The sequence below is a fragment of the Chlamydomonas reinhardtii genome, chromosome 4 (assembly GCF_000002595.2).
Source record: "Chlamydomonas reinhardtii strain CC-503 cw92 mt+ chromosome 4, whole genome shotgun sequence".
NCBI classification, from domain to species: domain Eukaryota; kingdom Viridiplantae; phylum Chlorophyta; class Chlorophyceae; order Chlamydomonadales; family Chlamydomonadaceae; genus Chlamydomonas; species Chlamydomonas reinhardtii.
This window is the reverse complement of record NC_057007.1, coordinates 4,030,628-4,052,330: the sequence shown is the minus strand read 5'-3', so window position 1 is coordinate 4,052,330 and position 21,703 is coordinate 4,030,628. Positions and strand designations below refer to the sequence as shown.

The 21,703-nt window shown below is 66.7% G+C and overlaps 4 protein-coding genes across 4 annotated transcripts in view; 1 reads left to right on the top strand and 3 right to left on the bottom strand.

Moving 5' to 3' along the window:
* Positions 1-753: 753 nt before the first annotated feature.
* Positions 754-3,545, bottom strand: CHLRE_04g232702v5 (uncharacterized protein). Its single transcript, XM_043062119.1, has 2 exons — positions 2,045-3,545; positions 754-1,848 (listed from the first exon to the last, which is right to left on the bottom strand). Exons 1-2 carry the CDS (start codon positions 3,512-3,514, stop codon positions 1,423-1,425), a joined length of 1,896 nt encoding a protein of 631 aa, XP_042925471.1. The 5' UTR covers positions 3,515-3,545; the 3' UTR covers positions 754-1,422.
* A 48-nt stretch (positions 3,546-3,593) lies between these two features.
* CHLRE_04g232602v5 (uncharacterized protein) lies at positions 3,594-8,625 on the bottom strand. Its single transcript, XM_001703645.2, has 12 exons — positions 8,346-8,625; positions 8,030-8,131; positions 7,644-7,718; positions 7,202-7,411; positions 6,836-6,919; positions 6,471-6,557; positions 5,861-5,996; positions 5,559-5,683; positions 5,100-5,174; positions 4,730-4,825; positions 4,362-4,445; positions 3,594-3,973 (listed from the first exon to the last, which is right to left on the bottom strand). The coding sequence occupies exons 1-12, from the start codon at positions 8,406-8,408 to the stop codon at positions 3,944-3,946; spliced, it is 1,167 nt and encodes a 388-aa protein (XP_001703697.2). The 5' UTR covers positions 8,409-8,625; the 3' UTR covers positions 3,594-3,943.
* A 100-nt stretch (positions 8,626-8,725) lies between these two features.
* CHLRE_04g232502v5 (uncharacterized protein) lies at positions 8,726-16,737 on the top strand. The gene is made up of 5 exons (XM_043062118.1): positions 8,726-8,910; positions 9,192-9,308; positions 9,543-11,809; positions 11,979-12,656; positions 12,837-16,737. The coding sequence occupies exons 1-5, from the start codon at positions 8,781-8,783 to the stop codon at positions 15,465-15,467; spliced, it is 5,823 nt and encodes a 1,940-aa protein (XP_042925470.1). The 5' UTR covers positions 8,726-8,780; the 3' UTR covers positions 15,468-16,737.
* A 1,546-nt stretch (positions 16,738-18,283) lies between these two features.
* CHLRE_04g232402v5 (uncharacterized protein) overlaps positions 18,284-21,703 on the bottom strand; it is a 12,121-nt gene continuing 8,701 nt past the window's right edge. Inside the window, exons 17-23 of the mRNA XM_043062117.1 lie at positions 21,617-21,622; positions 21,251-21,367; positions 20,827-20,925; positions 20,338-20,424; positions 19,966-20,071; positions 19,570-19,724; positions 18,284-19,213 (exon numbers count right to left, since the gene is read on the bottom strand). Of these exons, the coding sequence (XP_042925469.1) occupies positions 18,890-19,213; positions 19,570-19,724; positions 19,966-20,071; positions 20,338-20,424; positions 20,827-20,925; positions 21,251-21,367; positions 21,617-21,622 (894 nt within the window). The 3' untranslated portion in view covers positions 18,284-18,889. The remainder of the gene's footprint in view (positions 19,214-19,569; positions 19,725-19,965; positions 20,072-20,337; positions 20,425-20,826; positions 20,926-21,250; positions 21,368-21,616; positions 21,623-21,703) is intronic.

Sequence of the window (21,703 nt, the reverse complement as noted above, 5' to 3'; positions counted from 1 at the left end):
ACCCACTGCGCGCTTTCGGAATTCGGCGTTCCGGCAAGAAAGCCTTAAGGAAGGCTCTTCTGGCACACCCACCCACCAATCTCGCGTATACGGTACGCGTTTGCGCACTTCCCAGTCCTTAATGCCCCCAGAGCACCCGTAGTCCGTGACACCCCCGTAACAGCCCCCCGAGCCCTGCCAACCCTTCCCTGCTGCCTTGACCGTCTGCACCCGTGCGGTCCTGCCAGGTCCCGCACGCACGCACCAGTGCAACCCCATGCCCGGCCAAGGCGAGGGGGCACGTAGTGCTGTCAGGCTGTGGGCTTGGCTGTGGGCGAAATATAGAGCACGCTTTCGATGTTGCGGTGACAACACCCCAAGCAAGGCTTCTGGCCACGTTGCGCACACCCACACACCCAATCTTCGAGTCTCCAACGACCAGACGGTGAGACGGATGCGCACTCCCAAGTCCGCAGCAGCCCTGCCCTCTGCATCAGTCCGGCACACAGGGCTTCCGTTTCATTTTAACACAGGGCTCCGCAAGGTGGGAAGCGGGAAGCCCGGTGCACCAATGCACCATGAGCCTTAGACCACCCATTCATGGGGACGCGGTATGGGGGAGCGTGTTGGGGCGCCCTTGGACCCCCTATCAGTCACATGTTGCGCAGGTCAGTGCGGCAGGCACTGTGCCTGCCGCGGCGGCATGCGGCAACTGGCTTTGACTACTCTGTTCTGTCCCTTGTCCACACCCAACAGCTATGGAAGGGACCGGGGCAACGGTTGGGCATTTGGCAAATGGCGTGGCGTACCACAGGTCGGTAGCGCTGTAGGCTGTAGCGCAACATGGAACGCCCTTCCATGCAGTCTCCTGGATGCTCCCTCCATGTCGTTGTGAGGCTGGCCAACTGCTGGCGCCCCCAAGCCCTTGACTGCAGTACACCCTTCCACGCACTTGCACACCGCAACACCGAGACAGCCAGCTCGCAAACTTGACCATTGGAGTACTGTTAAATTCTACAGTGCAGTACAGTGCCCTCCACGGGTGCGACACGCCCCCACGGTAGGCCATCGCCATCCGTGGCTCCGTGTTCGTGAACCGACAGCACTGGGCTCCTTACATTCACTACAATCGAGTACAAGCAGTGAAGTTGAGTAAATGCAATATATCGTGGCGCCGGTGTCTTCTCAGGTTGCTCATGGGCGGCGCGTATCCCAGCGACTCGGGCGCCCACCCGCCAGCCGTCAGCAAGCACTGCAGCCCGCCTGGACAAGACACGTACAATACGGGCTGTCAAGTCAACAAGTCAGGGAGTCATACGCCATCACCACACTGGCGCTGTAATATGTGTGATGGAATGCCCCGTCCACGCCAGCTCTCCAAGCCCATGTACTACTCTACAAGCACTGCAACCCCTTGGACCGCAACACCTGCCCCTCGACCCGTCACCCCTGTCGGTCCTGCAGCGCACGCCGCCAGCCTTCCAGCCACTGCCGCACCTCCCGCGCAGCCCGACCCCTGCCCCTGCCCCGCGCCGCCTCCACCGCCCGCCGCCACTGCGCCTCATCCCACAGCAACCCACGAGCAGCAGGACCTAGAAAGATGCGCGTGCGGCATGGCTGCCGGCTTTCCGACGGCCCCGCGGCTGCCCCCGCATCTGCTGACCCCACTGCTCCCGCCGCCGCCCCCGCTGTGCCGCCTGCCTCCGGGACGTCTCCCTCCAGCAGCCACCGCAGCTCACTCAACGGCACTGCCGGGTCCTCCAGCAGTGCAATCAGAGCGAGGTGCGAGTCGGAGCCGCGGAACCGCAGCCGCGCCAGTGCCCTGATCGTGGGCACGTCCCCGGCCGCTGCCTCATACACGTCCGTGATCTGTATGGCATGGGGCGGCAGGCGTGTGGCAGTTGGGAGGCAAGGGGGTGTTTTCACCATACCCAGGAGCGCTGAAGCCGTGAGTGGTAAGTGGCAGGCACGCGCTGCAGCTCTGCAGTTCTGCCCGGTGGCAACCTGCAGCACCGCGCGCTCCCCTGGTCTTGTGTCCCCTCACCACGCCTGCCTGCTCCCTCACCGTGCCACCCGGGTAGCCCAGCTCTGCCAGCAGCTCCACCACGGCCGCACTGCGCCCGCGGGCCGCCTGCATGTAACACACCGGCGGCCATGGCGACGGCGCGCCCTGCTCTACCAGCGCATACCTCACCACCTCCACATGCCCTACAACCAGCCCCGCCTGCAACACCTTGCCCAGGATCTCTCTCCGAAGAAAGCCTTCGCGACACCACCTGGGCCCGCTGCCGCCTGCGCCTCCACTGTCGCCTGCGCCTCCACTGTCGCCTGCGCCTCCACTGTCGCCTGCGCCTCCACTGTCGCCTGCGCCTTCACTGTCGCCTGCGCCTCCACTGTCGCCGCTTTCTTGGGTCTCGTCCTCGCTGGTGCCGTACAGCGCCTCCACCTGCAGGTGCCAGCGAAGGATCTGCAGATGACCCCCCGCAGCCAGAGCCACCGCCAGCTGGCGGAACGGCTTGAAGTCGCACCGCACGCCGTGTTGGTGCGCCAGCAGCTGCAGCACGTGCATGTGTCCCCGCTCCGCCGGCAAGAGCAGTGCATCGCTGGGCTCGTAGTACACGGAGCCCTGGGGGTCGGCGCCCAACTGCTCAAACAGGTAGCTGATTGCGGCCGTGTCGCCGCGAGCCCCGGCCGCAGCCACCGCGGCCTCCAGCCCATCGTCCGGCCGCCAGCCGCGCTGCTCCCACAGCAGCCGCACGCGGGCCAGGCCGTCCGGCGCGGACATGGCGGCGCCAAAGACGCGGGACAGCAGGTCCGGCCGCGCCGCTAGCTGAGCTGCGCCGGCGGACCCCAGGTGCCGTTGCAGCATCACGTCCAGCTTGTCCAGCCAGCAGGGCGTGGGGCTGCCCGCCGCGGCCACCAGCAGCGCGTCCAAGTCCGCTGCATGGTAGACAGCCGTGAAGCCGTCGGGCCGCTGCTCCGTGAAGTCGCGCCGCAGCTGCTGCTCCCGGCGCCCGCCCAGCCAGTGGTCGTGGGCGCGCCCCAAGTCCGCCAGCCCGCACCCGCGCGCCACGGCCTTCAGCAGCTCCACCACACATAGCCACCTCTTGCTCTGCTCCGGACACAGCGTCAGCAGTCGCTGCGCCAACGCCACGTGCCCACCCCCCGCCGCGGCGTACACAGCCTTGGAGCTCCAGCGACACCGCTGGCCCGCCATCAGCCACTCGACCACGTCGGCATTGCCGGCTGCGGCCGCCGCACTCAGCGGCGTCTGGGCCTCACGCACCCTGAGCCCACCCGGGTTCTCCACCGGCACTGGGTCCTTCGCCGGGCAGCCCAAGGCGACTAGCCGCTTGCACAACGCCAGAGCCACGCCCCGGCCTGGTGCACCGGCAGCGGCAGCGAGCAGCCAGCTCTCGGCACTCAGTCCTGTCGCGTCCAAAGCCGCCTCGACGGCTTCAAGGCTGCCGCTGCGGGCTGCGCCGCAAACAAGCTGCTGGCGCCGCGTGAAGGGCCATCGGTAGGGTGCATCCATGCCTGGGACCGATGCGTAGACGTGCTTTGGCAGGCCCTGAGACACCTGAATCCGTTTGTGCTGTGGAGCAGAAAGCAGCTCTGCTGTCGCCTTGTTCACGAGCCGCAGCGTCAGAACCACCTCGTTTTGGGGCAAAAAGCCAGCGATGCGTTCCACAACTTCAGGGATCCAGACCTTGTGAGCGCTGCCATACTCTTCTTTTGCAGCGGAGCGCGTTCGGTAGGCGCGAGTGCGCTTTGGCGCGAACATGTTTCTAAAATCTGCCTTAACACGCCCGCTTTATCATAACACCACACTGTGAGCGTGCCTATAATGCACTGGTATATATGAATAGCAGATGCAACGCTGGTCGACCCAGCATGGACAAGATGATCAGCCACTCATGAATCTATGTAACCGAAGTGCCGTATAGTCCGCGCGCACACCGCCTCACGCCACATCCATGCGGTGAAGCATCTCCTGCAGGGGCAACGGAGGTGGGGTGCGCGATGGGGGTGGCGGCGAGGGGAGTCATCAATGCGTGTGCGTGTGTTGGAAAGCACGTGGAATGGGCGCACGCAGGATGCGCGTGTGTGCACATGTGGATACATGCGAGCTTGGGCTGTTGGGAGTGTCTTCGTGCCAACGCCAAAGCGGTTCAATATGCAAGTTTTCATGCTTCGTCCATTACACGACTGCAACCGTGAACAACACCCAATGTGATGGCATCAGAAGCGTTGAGCAGCCCCGTCGACAAGCCGCTGACTGTGACCTTTCCCCGCCTCTGAACATGCTGCCTCCTCCCTGACGCCACACCTGCACACCGCATCGTCTCCCCCCTGGTCCCCCCCCACACCCCACCTCTCACCTGCACTGTGCTGCCCAGCTCCCCCGCCGCCTTCATCTCCAGCACTATGTCACAGCCGCCCAGCAGCTCCCCACGCACATACAGCTGGGGGGTGGGGGTCCCAATAATCCCAACAAGAAAGCAGGAAGGTCATGTGTCAGGACACGCACGGGGAGAGTAGGTAGGGGCGGACGGGGCAAGAGGTGCAGGGGTTTCTGGAGGCACGGCGGCTCGCGCGTACGACAGGTACCTGCAGCCCCGTGGTACCGTACACCCCAGCGCCAGGCCCCGACCGCGGTCCACCAGCCTTTGGCCCACATCGGTTTCCCCAACGGTTCGGTCCGCAACAATTAATCCTACCACCGTCCCCACCCATCCCCCAAACCTACCTGCGGGTACGTGGGCCAGTTGCTGTACTCCTTGAGCCCCTGGCGCACCGCCTCGTCAGACAGGATGTCGAAGGCCCCGAAATCCACCGCCTCAGACTGCGGCGGGGCGGGGCGTTAGGGGGAGACATCATGATACTGCACAAACGATTTGGTGCTTGCGGTACACTGGTAAGCACCGAAAGTTACACCCGCGGTCACACACTCGGCGCCCAGAGCCCCAGCCCCCAGCCCCAGGCCACGTGAGGGCTCTAGCCTGCACTAGGCTGCACGTGCACACCAGCCCACCTGCGCGCCCTGTCCATCCCCCCGCTCGTTTTAGTTGGTTTTGGTTTAGTTTGGGCTGGTATTTACAACCCCCACCGCCCCCCACCTGCAGCGCCTCCACCACCTTCCTGCTGAAGCCGCAGCGGGGCTGCTCCGGACTGCCCTTCATGAACAGCATCACCTGGAGGAGGCGGCAAGGGGAGGGGCAGGGGGGCGGGGGGGGGGGGGGCGGGCGGGCGGGAGGGCGGCAGGGCGGGCGGGCGGGAGGAGGGGTTGGCAGACGTGTAGAGTGAAGTGCATGGGTCGGCGAGGAGGGCAGGGGTACGCAGTGAATACGGCAGTGTGTCGGCCGCCCCTCTGTCGCCTTCAGCCCCTAAGCAAACCAAGCAAGCCAATACCTGCAGTGCACCAGCTGTGCCTACTCAGCACCGCACCCCACAGCCCAAAGGCCCCAACGCCCCTTGGTTTTCTCCTCCTCCTCCCAACCCTCCCACCCCCAGCCCCCAGGTCGGGGTTGAGTTGGGTTTGTCGTAATCTAACCCTCCTCCCCAGCCGCTTCACTCACGGGCTTGGGTCCGGCCAGCAGCGCCTTGATGCGCTCCTGCACCGCACCCGCGTCCTCAGAGGAGGGGGCAGCGGCAGAGGGCGCGGCAGCAGCGGGGGCTGCAGCAGCGGGGGCTGCGGAGGACCCTGCGAGCATCAGGCGCGGCATCCCGTCCGGGCCACCACATGGTTTACCACTGGCAGTGGACCACAGGTCCTGCAGCTGGCTTCACGACAGCGAATAGCGCAAACCCGCGTCCATTCACCCACCCAGTCACCCACCCCGCTCCCCAGCCAACCCGCCCTACCCCTGTCCACCCCCACCTGCAGCCACGGCCGCCGCCGCCACCGCCTGGAAGTCCCGCCCCAGCTTGTCCCGCAGCAGCGCCTCCAGCTCGCCCGACCCCGCCATCTCCAGCACGATGTCGCAGCCGCCCACCAGCTCCCCCTTCACGTACAGCTGCGGGCCGGTAGCGCGTGGAGGTGGTGGAGGTGGCGGTTGTGGTTGTGGTGGTTGTGGTGGTTGTGGTGGTGGAGGGGTTGCGGTGGTGGTGGTGGTGGTGGTGGTGGAGGGGTTGCGGTGTTGGGTTAGGTGGGGGTTAGGGTGGTGTGGCGTAGGTAGGAGTGGGCAAGGGCGGAAGCGGCTGGCGTGGTTGAAAGGCGATTCCCGGTGTACCTTGAGCGTGACGCGGTGGGTGGGTGACCGCACAAGGACTGGAACTCGTCCGTCAACTTCCCCCCCGGTTATATTGCTTGCTCGTGAAACCACGGCATCCTCCCCCCCATGCTCCATATCCCCTCCGCGCATGCAGGTCGTGATGCTGAGCTCCCAAGGGTCCTCGGTTAGGTCCGGGCCTAGGCCCCCTTGCTTTCCCGCGCGCACGGCCAGAACAAACACCTCACCCCGCGCCCCTACAAACACACACACACACACCTGCGGGTATGTGGGCCAGTTGCTGTACTCCTTGAGCCCCTGGCGCACCGCCTCGTCAGACAGGATGTCCACCGACTTGAACGCCACCTGCAGGGGGGGAGGCGAGCGACACCACCAGGCGAGCGCGGCACGTGTTCACCACTGTGGCGTGATGGCCTTCAGGCAGCTGCCCCCGCGGCCCTACCACAGCACGTCCCCACGCGCTCCATCCCTATACCGTCTTCCCAAGCCACCCTCGTGATATCAACCAACAGCGCAAGCACCCCTACACCACCTACCACCACCTGCCCGCCCCTCCCCACCAGCACCCCACCCAGCACCCTCCACGCACACACACACACACGCGCACACCCTCATGCGCTCACCCCCAGCTTCTGCAGTGCCGCCACCACCTTGCTGCTGAAGCCGCAGCGGGGTGCCTCGCCCGAGCCCTTCATGAACAAGACCACCTGGGCAGGGAGGGGGGGGGGTCCAGGCATGACTCGTTAGGAGAAGGTGGGCGGAGGCATGGGGTCGTGATGAGACCTCGTGGGGCAGTTCAGAGGCACGGGGGAACCACCAAGCTGCACCGCGGTCGGGGCGGGGTGGCGGTGAAGCGCCGCCTGAGGCCGGACACGCGCCCGGGGACTCCCGTGCAGCGCCGCTGACCATCCTCCCTCCATCCCCATCCCCATCCTCCAGCCCATCTGCCCAGTACTCCCTCCTTCCCCTCCTCCCTCCCTTCCGCTCACCGGCCAGTTGCTGAGCAGGAAGGAGATGCGCCCGAACACAGCCGCCTTGTCTTCGGGGGCGGCGGCACCAGCACCGGCACCAGCGGCAGGCGTGGCGCCAGGCGCGGGTGCGGAGGTGGTGGCTGCCTGGCCCCCCCGTGCCAGTGCTGTGGCCTTGGCGGTGAGTGCGGGCGGGTCGGCCCCCTCTAGCCGGTCCACCACCGCACCAGACTGCAGGGGGGCGGGCCGGGGGGCCGGGGGGCCGGGGGGGGGGGGCGGCTGTCAGCCGGCGGTGCTGTCGCTTGTGCCCCTCGTCCCGTGCTGGCCATTGCCCCACCTGACTTGGAGGCCCCCTGGCCCATCCCTTGCGGCGCACCCGCGAACTAGGCTGCGTCCTAGCATCCTCCACATCCATCCAGCCCTCCCCTCTCCGCCCCTCCTCCCCCTCCACTCCCTCGCTGACCTTGAGGAACACAAAGTACGGCACGGTGGTGACGTCGTACTGCAGCGTCACGTCATCCACCACCTCAGCTTCCACCTGTGGGGATAATGTTTGTTTGTGTCAGGGGCAGGGTGGGTAAGCGGCCCAATCATGCGTGTAGGAGCGACTTGACGGTAAGGAGGTAGCGCTGTTACGTGTGTGGCGCTGGCCGCAAAGTCTGATTGCGCTCACCCGTCGCTCCCAACTACTCGCGCCGACGATGGGCCCGACATCTTCGTCCCCCCGCCCACCTTGCACCGTAACCCGCAACCAGCTCCATCGCCCCGCCGCCGGCGCACAACACGCCGCAGTGCGCCCTGGCTACTACGGCCGCACCCCTTCCCCAATCGCCCTCGCGCCGGCCTCACCCTCAAGCAGGCCAGTCCGGGCAGGTCTGCTGCGAGCTGCCCCAGCACTGCGTCCATGTGCTTGCAGGGCTCGCACCAGCTGGCCCAGAAGTACAGCACCGCCTGCGAGCCGCAGGAAGCAGGGGGGGGGGGGGGCGGGCGAACAGCAGGCAGCAACGTTGGCAAGGTGGAGAAGGGAGCCGCAGTGTCATTCCACATGAATGTCATCTTATCATTCTTCTTGTGCTGACATGACACGCGCGCGAAGCTCGTGGTAGAAGCTTCTGGCCGTCGCAACAACTCGTGGAAAGAATCTGCAGCGACGCAGCGTACGCACCGGCTTGCCCGAGCTCGCCACCGCCGCCACGTCTGCCGCAGACTTCACATCTTGAAGCGGCATATTTATGAGTTAGTAAGGACCTAAAACCACGGGAGGGGCGATCTGCGTTGATTCGCGCCGAAACAATACTTGACACAACTGTATAAATTCGATGTAGTTTGAGCACTCATTTAACAAGTGAAGGGGCGTGGTAAAGCTTCCTCCGGCGTGTGTCTGGCAGCGCTGCAAGGTCCCATGAGAAAATGGAATCAAAACTCAGAGAGCGAGCTTCCACAAACTTGTATCAATTGTCTATGCCTTAACAAGGTAGCATCCCTGTGAACCATACTACCCCGCGCATTCAAGGGAAAGCTGCTCCAGGCCTGTATGACAGGTCAAACCCGTGTTGTCGGCGTATGTTTGCGGCTATGATGAACATTTAGCATTCTGTAAATGGCGGCTGGGCCTTCAGCAGGCGTAGTTTCGCTGCTGCTCGGCGCAGGCCTCCTGCTGCTCTCCAGCTGCGCCGGCAAATATGTGCTGGGAAATGCACTTGGACAGCCATGGTGTGAAGCGTTTACAGGTAAGAACGGTGAAAGAAGCGAGGGGCGTCGGACTGGCGTGTGTGTGGGGGCAGCTCAGCTCCAGTTCCTTGAACGGGGCTGCGCTTTCTACACGGCTGCCCCCAATGCACACGTGACAATGCTTTGCGTGTTTTTCGTTTTACGGGCTGCTGGAATGCGCGGGAACGTGGGGTTTTGGGAGGCTCGGAAATGTGGACCCCGCGAAGCGGCACAGGCCGTCTGCGGCCAGCGAGCCCTTCAATCCTGTGGAAACTCAAAAAATACGAGCTTGTATCTGCAGCGGCGGCGCTGCTGTTCATCCTGCGTTGTGGAGGCCAGCGGAGCTCCGGCGGGACCTGCAACATCTCTTCCTCCGCTGGGCCCTCTTCGTCCGAGGTTCTGCTTGGCACGGCGCTGGGTGAGCGAGGTTTCCGTAGCAGCTTCTTCCTCGATCATCAACGGATGCAAGTAGTGCAGTACTACGGAAGCTCGTCGCACGAACTCGGGTTTGGGTTCTACGGAGGCCTGCTTTGCGGTCACAACAATGGTCTGTTTCCCGGCGCCTGGCACCGCGGCTTGCCTCAATCTTTCGTGCCCTGCTCTCGCTCTTAATCTCATGGACCTCACTTCGTGCGCCTGCTGCTCACCGCAGGCTGCCTGCTGGGCGGGGTCAGTGCGTACACGGGCGCCTGGACCACGCTGCTGGCGCTGGTGGCTGCGGCGGCAGTGCTCATTCATGCGCCGCCCTGCCCCCAGCGCTCAGCAGCCGCCCCCATAAGCCCCGGCCGCAGCCCCAAGGGCGGTGCGGGCACCCCCAAAGGTGGCCACTCAGCGTCCTCCGCTGCTGTTTCCTCCGATGCCTTACCCCCCGGCTGCGGCTCCGTGCCCAGTCTGGGTTTCTGGCAGCTGCTGCTGGCCGCGCTGTTCTTCACTGCACGAGCCGCCACTGCATCGGGAGCCGGGCTGGCGGGCTGCGCGGCGGCGGCCGCCAGCCACCTGGTGGCGCTGGTGGCGGCGGCGGAGCTGCTGGTGGCGCTGGCGCCGCCTGGCAGGACCAGCCCCACCGCTGGGAGCACAGGCAGTGGCGGCGCCGCTGCGGAGTTGGGTGGCGCCGTGGGCTCGGTGGCGGGGACGCCACGGCTGCACCGAAGCAGCTCGGGCGCGACCAGCCCCGTGTTCGGGGGCACGGTGCAGGCACACTTGAAGGAGCTGGGGCCGGGGCTGGCCTCGCCCTATTACTCCCTGAAGCGCAGTGCCAGCACCGGCGCCGCCTTCATGCTGGCAGGGGCGGGGGGGCAGCCATCCGCAGCGGCCACCGCAGCAGCAGCAGCAGCAGCCTTCGTGGCCGGGCCAGGCGACGGCAGCGGGCGGTCGGCTGCGCATGCCCTGCTGCCACTGCTGCCGCAGGTGAGCGAGGGCGACGACCTGCCGCAGGACGCCGCGTGTATCGTGGGCGTGGGGGCAGGGCAGGGATCTGGCCTGGGGGCGTCCAGTCACAACGTGCATCTACAGCACCAGCTGCAGCAGCGCCAGGGTCAGGGTCAGGGCCTGCAGCGCTCCGGGTCGACGGCCGACGCGGCTCTGGCCGGCACCACAGCAGGGCGGTGCAGCAGCATGCCGCACACGAAGGCGCGAGGGGCGCAGGAAGGTGCCGTGGACAGCCCCTGGCGCCGAGCGCAGTCGGCGCGGGTGTATGCTGGAGGCGCGCCGGACGGTGCTTCGGCACCTGTGCCTGCAGGCGCGGGCGCCGCCGCCTCGCCGGCACCAGGGCGCTCCCAGCCTCCGCAGGGGGCGGTGTCGCCGCTGCTGGGTCCGGTGGGCTTGGTGGATGGCGGCGGGGTGCGGGCCGGAGACTCGGCCGGGGCGCACATGTACCCGGGGGTGGCGGGCACTGCGGCTGTAGCAGCAGGCGGCACAGCGCCTGCCGCGGCTGGCGGCTCTCGCCGCACCCCGGCCGGCCTGCATTGCTGCAGCAGCCTCAACACCGACCCCGGCATGACCGACTGTGGAGCAGGGGCGGGCGGGCGCGGTGCTGCCCCTGCCCTTGCCCTGACCGTGGGCTCTCTGTCCGGCCCACACGACATGTCCGGGAGCGGCCTGCACGCGCTGGAGGCCGGGGTGGGGCCGGGTGTGGCGGCGGCCGCCAGTGCCGGCCTGCCGGGATGTCAGCCAGGGTCGCCTCACAACTACGTAGGCGTCGAAGCTGCAGGCGCACGTGCGGACACAGAGGCAGCGGCACGCAGAGTTGGCGGCACGAGTCAGCAGCCGCGGCCGGCGGCGGGCGCACCGCTGGTCCCCGTGTCCGAGCTGCTGCCCGAGGGCCGCGGCACGGGGGCTGCTGGCGGCGGCTCCCGCTACGGCCACGGACACGGCCGGGATGACTCGGGGTCGGGGTCGGGGTCGGGCAGCTGCAGTGACGGCGGCAGTGAGGGCAGCGAGGAGGAGGACGAGGGCGAGTACGCGGGCGGGCGCTGGGGCCAGGGCGGGGCCGGCGGCCGCGCAGTGGAGGCCAGTGATGACGACTGCTTCTCATTGGCGCTGGATGGAGTCGGTGCCGGGGGTGGAGGCGGAGGTCCTGGATGGGCCGAGGGGCAGCTGGGCAACGGGGAGCAGGCGCCATGCGCTGGCGCCACACGAGAGCGACCGGGGCAGCTGAGCGCCACTGAGGGGCCGGCGGCAGGCAAGACGCGGCCGGCTGGGCGGCAGCGCCGCAGCGTGTCCCCTACTAAGCGCCTGCAGCTGCAGCAGCGGCAGCAGCTGCACCACTCATCTGCTGTGGCGGCGGCGGTTGCGGCGGCGGCAGCGGCGGCGGCTGGTGACCTAGGGCTGTGTGCTCTGGGCGGGCCGGGCGCCACCAAGGCTGCTGTGGATGCGGCGTACGGCGGCGGCTATGACGTGGCAGACCTGGCAGACCTGGAGGTGGGGGGGGAAGAGAGGAGGGGCAGAGAGGGTGTATGCTTGATGGGAAAGAGGTGCCTTGTTGCCGGGGAGGTGCTGCCGGCCTGCCAAATGACACCTGCCTACTGCCGACACGCGCTGACCCGCTCTTGTCCTCTCACTGCCCGGCCTCTCTCCCTCCCGCCCGCAGGACCTGATGTCCCTGGAGGAGGTGGAGGCGGTGGCGGCAGCGGCCGACCAGGAGCACCAGTCGCCCGGACACCACCACACCCACTCACCTGAACTGGCTCACTGCCCACACGCCGCCGGCGGAGGTGCAGGCGCAGGCAGCATGCGGCCGCCAGGGCCACGCCCTCCGCGGCTGCAGCTGCGGCAGTCAGGCACTAGCGCCGGTGTGGGTGCGGGACTGGGCACAGGCGGCGGCGGCGGCGGCGGGCCCTGCAGCCTGGCGCCTAGTGCTGCCGCCGCCACCGAGGGCGACTCGCACTGGGCCTACGCACCCACCAGTGTCACCAGCCGCCGCACGCCGGGCGGACCCCTGGCCGCCACGCCCCACACCGCGCAGCCGCAGCTCCAGCACCAGCAGTCGCTGCCCTCACAGCAGCAGCAGCGCCCGCCCGGGGGCGCTGGCGGGCAGGGGTCACGGCAGCCGCTGGGGTACGCGGGTCAGGGGCCAGGGCCGGGCGCGGACAAGCGGCAGTTACTGGCAGCTGGCGACGGCGGCGAGGGCGCAGTCAGGGTGCCGGGCTCTGGTGCCGCCATGCACTGGCAAGTCGGGGAAGGCGAGGAGGAGGAGGGGGGCCTGCAGGAGGAGAGCTCTGAGGAGCGGCAGTGGCGCTACCACGGCACAGGCGGTGTGCCGCTGCAGGTGCGCGTTTGAGGGGCCTTGATCACAAACGACACTGTTAGGGTTGACACTTTTGTCTTCAGCTCGACCTCACGTGCACCTGTCACCTTCCTAGCGGTCCCTCTTGCACAAGCTGTCTCAGCACCGCCTCCCCCACCCACCCACCCCCGCCCGCACTCCCCACACCACCCACGCCCGCAGGAGGACACGCTGGCCCGCCACACCGCCGCCACCTACTTCGCGCCGCCAGCGCACCCGCTCACCTACGTGCGCCTTCCGGGGCTGCCGGCGTGGGCCGCGCCGGGGCCGGCGCCCCGCCCGTGCCAGGACATTCAGGGGCAGGGCCCCCAGCAGCCCCAGCCCCTGCCCCCGCAGCAGCCCACGCCCCTCGACCCGGATCACGGCGAGGCGCACAGCCACAGCCACAGCCGCCACGTGGCCCTGTGCCAGCAGCACTACCACCTGTATGAGGAGGCGCTGGCGGCGGCGCCCGGTGCAGGGGCAGGGGCACGGGCAGGGGCAGGGGCGGCCGCAGGCGAGGCGTATCAGCAGCAGGCGTGTCAGCAGCAGGCGCTGCTGCTGGCTGCGGGCGCTGCTGCCGCCAGTGCCGGCCTGACGCCCACGGCCTCGCTGGAGCTGCTGGACCTGTTCCTGAGGGACGCGGCGGCGCTGGCGGCGGCGGCAGCGCAGGCGGACAGGGCGGAGGCATGGGTGGCTGCAGGGGAGGCGGGTGCAGGGGCCGCAGCTGGGCGGGAGGGCCGTCAGGCGGCGGCCGCTGTGGCGGGGCGCTGCAGCCGCCCGCTGCGGCAGCGCGGCGAGCTCCAGCACCAGCTCCAGCAGCACCAGCAGTACACCAGCCGCCTGCAGCCGCAGCACCACCTTGACCATCGGATGGGGGCCGGGGGCTACGAGCACGGAGGGGAGGAGGGCAGTGCCGGCGAGCATGGCGAGGAGGAGGGGGAGGGGGAGGAAGAGGGCGAGGGGGAGCAGGACGACGACACGGAGGACACGGAGGAGGACTTGGAAGACCACCACCACTATCACCACCACCACCACCAGCAGCAAGTGAACGGTGGGTACCTGTGGGGCGGCCGCGTCAGCCACAGCCACGCGCATCAGCGCAAGCTGTCCGCGGGGCAGCTGTTCGCGCGGCAGTACTACGGCATCGGCCTCAGCATCAGCGGTGGCGGAGGAGCGGCTGGAGGTTTTGCAGGTGGCAAGGGCGGCGCGGAGCCGCTGCAGCTGGGCCCCACGGGTATGCAGGCACTGCAGATGCAGCTGCAGGGCTCCCCGCCGCCGCCGCCCCACCGCATCAGTGCCGATTTGGCCCAGCCGCCGCCCCCACCGCACTCCCACATGTATCTGGGTCGCGGCGGCATAAACCTCAACCTCAACTACCACACCGCAGCCGCCACCACCAGCGCCAAAGGCCCGCACGCCGGGCCAGCACAGCACCAGTACACACAGGCGCTGCAGCCACAGGACTTGCATCACGGCCACGAGCCGCTGCCCCTGCTGCAGCCGCGCCGCTCTGGCGCCACCGCTGCCAGCGCCGAGCCCTGGCTGGGCGGCCACCCGCACCACCACTACCAGCCCCACCACTACGCCAGCCCCCAGCAGACCCAGGGCGCCGAGGGCTGGCAACCCGGCCTGCCCTCCTCCACAGCCGTGCTGCCGCCGCCGCCGCGGCACTCGCTGGACAGCGCCCGACCGCTGGCCGCCAGCCTTCAGCAGCGGCAGCAGCAGCAGTATGCACTTCATGCGCACCAGCAGGCCCAGGCTCAGGGTCAGGTGGGAGGCACGCACCCGCAGCACCTGCAGCAACAGCGCCACGACGTCTACCCGGAAGCCTCGCCGCACCACCCGGCGCACCACCACCACCCACAACAACAAGAGCAGCACCGTCACCAGCTGCATCACGCCCAGCCAACACCGCCACCGGCTCGTCAGCAGCCACAGCCACAGGTGTTGGGCGTGCCGGCTCATGCCTCCGGCACGGCCTCGGCTGGTCCCCCGCCGCCGCCTCCCCCGCTGCCTGTGTCGGCCTTTGTGGCGGTGCAGCCGGGGCTGGACTGGGACTGGGAGGACCTGGAGACCTTTGGCCTGGAAGACACCTCGCCGCCACAGCCAGGGGCGGCAGCAGCAGCAGGCGGTGCGGCAGGCCCGGCAGGGGCAGCTGCGGGAGGAGGAGGGGGGGCAGCAGCGGTCACGCCCGGCCGCCCGCAGGGTCCGACCCTGGTTCAGCCGTTTGCCGGCGCGGGCTGCAGCGGCGGCCTGCCCTACCGCTCCCTGTCGCACAGCCTGCTGTGGCCCACCGGCGCCTCGGGGCCCTCGCCCTCGCCCGGGGGCAGTTTGCAGCTGCCCGCCCACCCGCACCCACACCACCTGCCGCAGCCCGGTGGCCGGATGGCGTCCGCATCCATGTCTGCAGCAAGGACGCCGGGTGGGTTCTGGGCTTCAGCAGGAGCCTCGGCGGCGACAGGAGGGGCTGGCGGCGGGGCTGCTGCTCAGGCCGCGGCCACAGCCACTGCGACCGCCACTGCGCAAGGGCGGGAGGTGGGCGCGGCCGGCGCGGCCAGTGCTTCGGCTGCGGCACCACAGGCGGCGTCCGGGCTGACCTCGTCTGGGGCTGGGGCTGGATCTGGGGCTGCTGGAGCCTGTGAGGGCACTGGCGGTGGCGGCCACGCGGCGGCACAAGCGTCTCCTGGCGTTGATGCAGCAGCGGGCGGCGGAGGGGACGGTGGGTCGCCGGAGTTGCCGCACGCGCCCTCGGGCTCAACCATGGTCACCCGACTGACATTCCCCTCGGAGGCGGCGGAGCACTGGCACTGACACAGAGTCTGCACACGCTTTAGCATGAACGCATGCCGCCAGAGGCTCAGCGGGGCGGATTCGATCCGGTGCGGCGTGCTGTGCTGTACGTGCAAGGACAACAGCGGCCGAGTTTAACCCAAGACGACCATACGGTATCGGGGAGAGCAATGAGAACAGCGAGCAAGCGAGGGGTGGGAACGCGGCGGGTGCAGCCAGCTTGCAGAGAGAGGCGAGAGTCAGGGTAGAGTCTCAATCAGCACCGGACCGGGCTGGGCCAGATGTGGTGATGGGCCGCCGCCGCCGGACGGACGGACCTGACGGATTGCGGGGTGGGCTGAGCATCTCGCTCAGCGGTGTTGGTGGGTGGTTGTCGCCCACGTATTGTGGACCAGCCAGTTGGGCGTCTTCGGAACGTGTTTACATCAGGTGCATAGGCAGCGCGGGGAGGCTCTTCCAGGCCATGGAAGCAGAACTCCAACAAGACAGCCGACGTACCGTGGAGGCATGGGGAGTAGCAGTTCCATGCAGCTTATGGTTATGAAGGGTTGACGAATGCGGACCGCTCTGTCGTGTTGAGTTTCACATCTGGTTTGCAGCGTCAGGGCGTGAAGCGTCCTAAAGTATTTATCTAATGCGTGAGCGGAATGTGGGGGAGGCCTTGGGGGAAGCTGAATGTGGCACCTTACTCATGTGGGGGTACAGGCAGGGGGCGTGGCAGCCCTTGCGTGCGGGGTGCGGGGCTCATTATGGGCACTTTGGGAGCGGGGGAGCGGATGCGGCCGGACCCATGCGGCTCGTTTAGGTGCTGCGGGGAGTAGAGAGGGCTGGCGATAGAACTGGGTGGGAGACGGCGGAACATGAACTGCAGCGGGGTTTATAGACTTTATACTGACTGAAGCGGCACCGACTGCTTTTATCACCAGCTTAACACCTGTGGGCGTGACCTGTGGGGGAGCGAGAGACACACGTAACCGGACGGACATGGACGTGACACGGACACACAGGGGGCTCGCTGACGCGTATGGGCTGGCGCTGTGGTGGCTTTGACACAGGTGCATCGGACGTGCATGGGACATGAGCTGCGGTATTCAGCGCTGCGTGCAGTCGAACATTCAGTTGTAGGGGGCGCTGTGGCCGGCATGTAAATCCAGTGCCATGTGGGGTAAGTAGGCCCCCTGTGACCCCATGTGGTGAGTGTCGGCAAGACCGGCACCGCCGCCGGTCCGCCGCAGCGCGTTGCGGTGTTACCCCAACCGCCCTTCCCTCCATGTAAAGCCATTGTAAAGCTCGAGTGCACGCTACAACGACTCAAATGCATGTAGCTCAAGCCTCGCAGTACAGGTGAAACAAATTATTGCGACTGAACGGGTATGTTGACTACCGTACCAATGGGGTATTGCGACCTACCAGTCCCTCAGGGAGTCACACGACACGATGTGGCTCCCCTGAGCCCGGCCCCATGCAAGCAGAGGGACGTACCGTACCGTACACGAACTCGAACGTCGATAGGGGGGGTGGCTCGAGATGAGGGGAGGGCATAGGAAAGCCACGAAGTACAGAGGATGCGCCAATGTTGTGACGACTTTGGACTGCCGTACTGCACAGGTACAGAGCAAAAGCGGTGCCCGTATAGGCATTCAAACCCACACACCCGTACTCTCGCCATCTCACAAGCTTGCACACAAGCTCGGGTGAACGAACGCCCTTGCCCCATAGTCATGGTCAGCTCAAACCGCTGCCATACGGCAAGCGCAGCGCTGGTGCCGGTCTCTTCAATTGCAAAACTCAGCATTACAGGCCGCACTAGGGGGAGGGCGCCAGCGGCCCACTGCGCCTGCACGGCAGCTGGAACAGCCTCCCGCCAATGGTGCTTGGTGCGGAACCAAGCCGACGTAGGCCACACGTACTATGTACCTCTCTTGCGCCCCCTCACGTGATGAAAGACAGGGGTAACGACGGGCAGGTGCACGCGAGCAGTTCGGAGCTGTCACACATCGCTCACCACCTTGTAAACACACACACACACACACACACACACACACACACACACACACACACACATTATACTCAAGGTGACAACTGGGGCAACATCGACAAACGCGGAGCTCGGTAACCGGCGTCGGTATTTGTTGGTAACTGCGCGCGCGTGTATGGCGGAATTTTGTTCCGTTTGATTCTTTGTTTAACACACACACACACACACACACACAAACACACAAACACACACACACACACACACACACACAGTGTAGCAAACTGCTTTCCATGATTCGGCTTCTGCACCGATCTCGACGTGATTTCCACCACCTCCACCACCACTACAAAATGAAGCATCTAGGGCGCCTGCAGCTCCTGCACGCCGCCGCCCGGCCCGCCAGAGCCGCCGGCTGCTGCTCTGCCGGGACGTACCTCATGGTCACCGCCGTTGGCACACACAGGACGTAATGCAGGAGTCCCCCCGGAACACGACCAGAGCCTCCGGGCCCAGGGACAGCACGTCGAGCGAGGAGGCGGAGATGGCGGAGGGCTGCCGTCCCCGTGCGATGATGAGTCCCTCAAAGGTGAGGGTGGCGTTTCCTGCCACGTACACGCGGCGCTTGAGGAAGAGTACGTCCAGGCGTCCAGCACTGTGTAGGGGTTCTCGCCGCGGACTGGGGGGAGGATGAGGAGGGAGGAGAGGAGAGGGGAGGAACAGAGGAGGCAAGGGAACGATTTGAGCAGTGAGGTACACGTTTTGGCGTGGAGGTGACGGGCACTGACACACTGGAGGAGTTTGCGTTCAGCCTGGACCTACTGCTGGGGCTGGAGCTTGTGAGGGGGGGGGAAGGGTGGAAGCGATTGGGGTTGTGGCCGCCTGGGGGGGAGCTCGGGGAGGAGCGGGAGTGCTTGCCTGTCCGTGCTGCTTCGGACTTGATCTTCATACAGTCGTACATGCGGTACAGCCATACACACGCCTGTGCACTGCAGGACTGCACTGAGCCAGGCTGGCGCCGTTCGACCATTCTCGGCTTTCCCTGTCGCTCACTACTTCTTCTGAGCCTCCAGCGGCCACCGCGGCATGGCCCTCCACTCGTCCAGTGATGCAATGATACCACCTGTACTCGTGTTGTTCACACGGCGCCAACACCACTATATGAAGTGTGCGAAACTCACGTGCGAAACGCATAACTGAAGCTCCCTTATCACAGTTACCAGCTCTCACGTCAGTCTTCGAGGTTTCTGGAACTTCAGCAGTGTGGCGCCTCAATCAATCCCAGTCCCACGCACTACCGCCCTGCTATTTGTAAATTAACAGCTGCACGCACGCACGTGTCTCCATCCCTCCTGCGTGCATTGCCGCTGCTGTGCACAACGTCCAGCGCCTCTAAACCTCCCGTCTTTCATTGACGGCTACCCTTCCCTTATTTTCGCTTTCCGATGTCCCCGGATGCTGGATTGGTTCATTTGCCCATAGGCGGCGGCGGGTAGGGTGCCGTGTAGGTGGCCGGCTGGTGGTAGGGGTACCCCGCCACCACCCCCTGCTGCGCAGGCGCCTCCGCCAGTGCCGCAAAGGCCGCCGCGCCGCCCGCCGCCGTCATAAAGCCGGTCGGCAGCGCGTCCGGCCCGCCACTGGGCGCCGCCGCCGCCGCCCCCACCGGCGCCGCCGCCAGCAGTCCGTGCTGCGGCCCCGCTCCGTACTTGGCGGCGGCCCTCAGCTGCGCCTCCTGCGCCTCCTGCGCCTCCTGGGCCGCAGTGCCCTTTTTGGCCAGGGCCGCCGCGGCCGCCTGCGTGCGGAGGGAGGGGGAGGTGGGGTTGTAAATACCAGCCCAAACTAAACCTGGGTGTGGGGTTGGCAGGCTCGCCGGGCCGGTCATGAGGGAACCCAAGTCAAGCTCCAGGCAGACCCCGCCCCAGCGCAGTAGCCTCCCTCTTACCCGCGCGGCGCATGTCACCACCGCCCCGCCGGCCAAACAGACACAGACACGCCTTGCGCCCCCAACCCACCACCACCACCACCACCACCACCACCACCACCCCCTTCTGCAGCCCACCCACCCCCACCCCCACCACCCCCACCCCCACCCCCTTCGGCAGCCCACCCACCCCCACCCCCACCCCACACACCCGCCCTTTCACGCACCATGTCCACGGCCTCCTCCTCCCGCTGCTTGTTCTTGTCTGCGGGCCTGTAGCAGGCGCAGGTGCAGCAGCTGCAGCAGCCCGCGCGCAGGCCGATCATGTCCATGCGCGCCAGCAGGTAGGCGGCCGCCACCAGCGCGGCGAACGTGAGGGCGGCTGCAGACAGGAGGGCAGGGGGAGGGGGTGGGGAGGGAGGGGTTTGGGTGTGTTGGTGCTTGTGTAGGGGGTTATAGAGTCAGGCATTGCAGAGGCCCTCCACCGCCGTTCCCGCATTCGACAACCTCTAGTCACGTACCACCAGTCACCCCCCAGTGTCTCCTCCCGAGTGCCTCCTCCCCTGCCCCACCCCCCGTCCTCATCTCCTCCCTTCTACACACACCCTTCCTCCCCGCCTCACCCGCCGCCGTCATGGCGCACCACTGGTTGAAGGCGAAGGTGCCGGCGGCGCAGCAGAACAGGTCCTTGGCGCTCACGTACAGCGGGTTGATGCTGTCGTAGTGGAGCTGGGGTGGGTGGGGTTGTTGGGGTGGGGAGGGGTGGAGCGGGGGAGTGGGGGAATGGGGAGGGGCGTGAAGGGAGGTGCAGCGAGAGGCGTGCGAGAGGGAGGCGGGGGAAGATGAGGGTTTAAAAAACCCAAACCCAAAGTGTGAGGGGGGAAATGGGGGGGAGCGGGGTTCCAAGCTTGAGGTTAGCTGACACAGGAGGTGCACCGGGCGTGCACAGCCTCCCAGTGACGCACCCCCGTCCCCTCCTGCCCCCTGCCCCTCACCAGGCTGAGTATGTTGGTGATGTTGGCCAGCAGGCCCGTGTCCGGCCCGAACACCAGCGCCACGGCACTGCGCACAGCCGACAGAGTCTGCAGGGGGGAGGGGCGGGGCGGGGTGGGAGGGCGGGAGGGTGTATGTGAGACTGTGAGAGTGTGTGTGTGTGTGTGAAATGTACGAACTAAAGCGTGGCATGTGCCTTGCGTGCCCGTGTATGTGTGTGTGTGTGTGTGTGTGTTAAAGAGCACAAGGAAAATGTTGCGCAAAGACAGTGTATGCGATGCAGCAAAGTGTGTGTGTGTGTGTGTGTGTGTGTGTGTGTGTGTGTGTGTTTGTGTGTGTGTCTCTGGCAGCGCATCCCCAGTTCGTACAGTGAACTCGTCAGCCTGCAGCCGCAGCCGCCGCCGCTCCCTCCTCCCGCCCTCCACCCAGGCCCCCACCCCCAGGCCTCCAGGCCTCCCCCCCATTCCTCCAGCCCCCCGGCCCGCACGCACCGCCCCCTTGAGGTCGTAGTCCTGCTCCAGGGTCTGCAGCAGGGTGGTGTTGACGGTGGAGGCCTGGGCCATGATGTCGTCGTACGACACGTCAAAGGCCTGGGGGGGGGGAGTGGGTGAGGGGGAGGGGGAGGGAGGGTGTCGGAGCAAGGACGAGTAGGGGAGCGGTGAGGGAAAGTGGAATGGTTTTACCATTACCAGAAGGCAGGTCGGGCACGACAATGCAGGACAAGCTGGAAAATAAGTATTGGGGGGGGGCTTGACAGGCATGCGCTTATGGCAGGCTGGTGAGCAAGCGGACGAGGGGGCACATGGGCCCACCCGCCCCCCTACGCCTGCCAGTCTACCTGGCTACATTACTGTGTACCATCTTTGCAACCCCCCTCCTGCCCCGCCCGCCCGCCCCCAGCTCCCTCCTCCCCACCGCCTCGATGAGTGTCTTGACGGGCGCGGTCTTGTCTGTTGTGTTGAGGTCGGCCATTGAGGGGGTGTTGTAGAAGTAGTACGACATCACCAGCGACACACGCACGTCCTGCTGGCGCTGTGGTTGGGGGGCAGGGGGGAGGGGGGAGGGGGGAGCGGGGAGCGGGCAGAGAGTGTGTGTAAGTGAGGTTGAGGTTGTGGGAGTGCGGGCGCCGGGGATGTGTGTTTGTGGAAGCATGGTAGGAAGGGGGTTGCAGACATGCTCGAACAAGGCGATGTTGGAACGGCTAGGACCCTACCCTCCACCGCCCTCCACTGCCCTCCTCCTGCCCCCCCACCTGCCCCCCCCGGCCCCCCCTGCACTCACCACCTTCTCCCCTCAGCGCCACGTCTTCCACATGGGCGCACGCGTCATCCAGCGCCGCCAGACCGAACGCAATGGCGGCACACAGCG

Coding starts and splice junctions, on each gene's coding strand:
- CHLRE_04g232602v5 (XM_001703645.2), bottom strand. CDS start 8,408: ATGCCGCTTCAAGATGTGAAGTCTGCGGCAGACGTGGCGGCGGTGGCG. Junction 4,826..5,099: donor AGGTGGTGGAGGCGCTGCAG/GTGGGGGGCGGT, acceptor GCCCCGCCGCAG/TCTGAGGCGGTGGATTTCGG. Junction 4,446..4,729: donor ACTGGCCCACGTACCCGCAG/GTAGGTTTGGGG, acceptor CCCACCCCCCAG/CTGTATGTGCGTGGGGAGCT.
- CHLRE_04g232502v5 (XM_043062118.1), top strand. CDS start 8,781: ATGGCGGCTGGGCCTTCAGCAGGCGTAGTTTCGCTGCTGCTCGGCGCA. Junction 9,309..9,542: donor TCTGCTTGGCACGGCGCTGG/GTGAGCGAGGTT, acceptor TGCTCACCGCAG/GCTGCCTGCTGGGCGGGGTC. Junction 12,657..12,836: donor CAGGCGGTGTGCCGCTGCAG/GTGCGCGTTTGA, acceptor CCACGCCCGCAG/GAGGACACGCTGGCCCGCCA.
- CHLRE_04g232702v5 (XM_043062119.1), bottom strand. CDS start 3,514: ATGGATGCACCCTACCGATGGCCCTTCACGCGGCGCCAGCAGCTTGTT. Junction 1,849..2,044: donor TGGGCTACCCGGGTGGCACG/GTGAGGGAGCAG, acceptor CATGCCATACAG/ATCACGGACGTGTATGAGGC.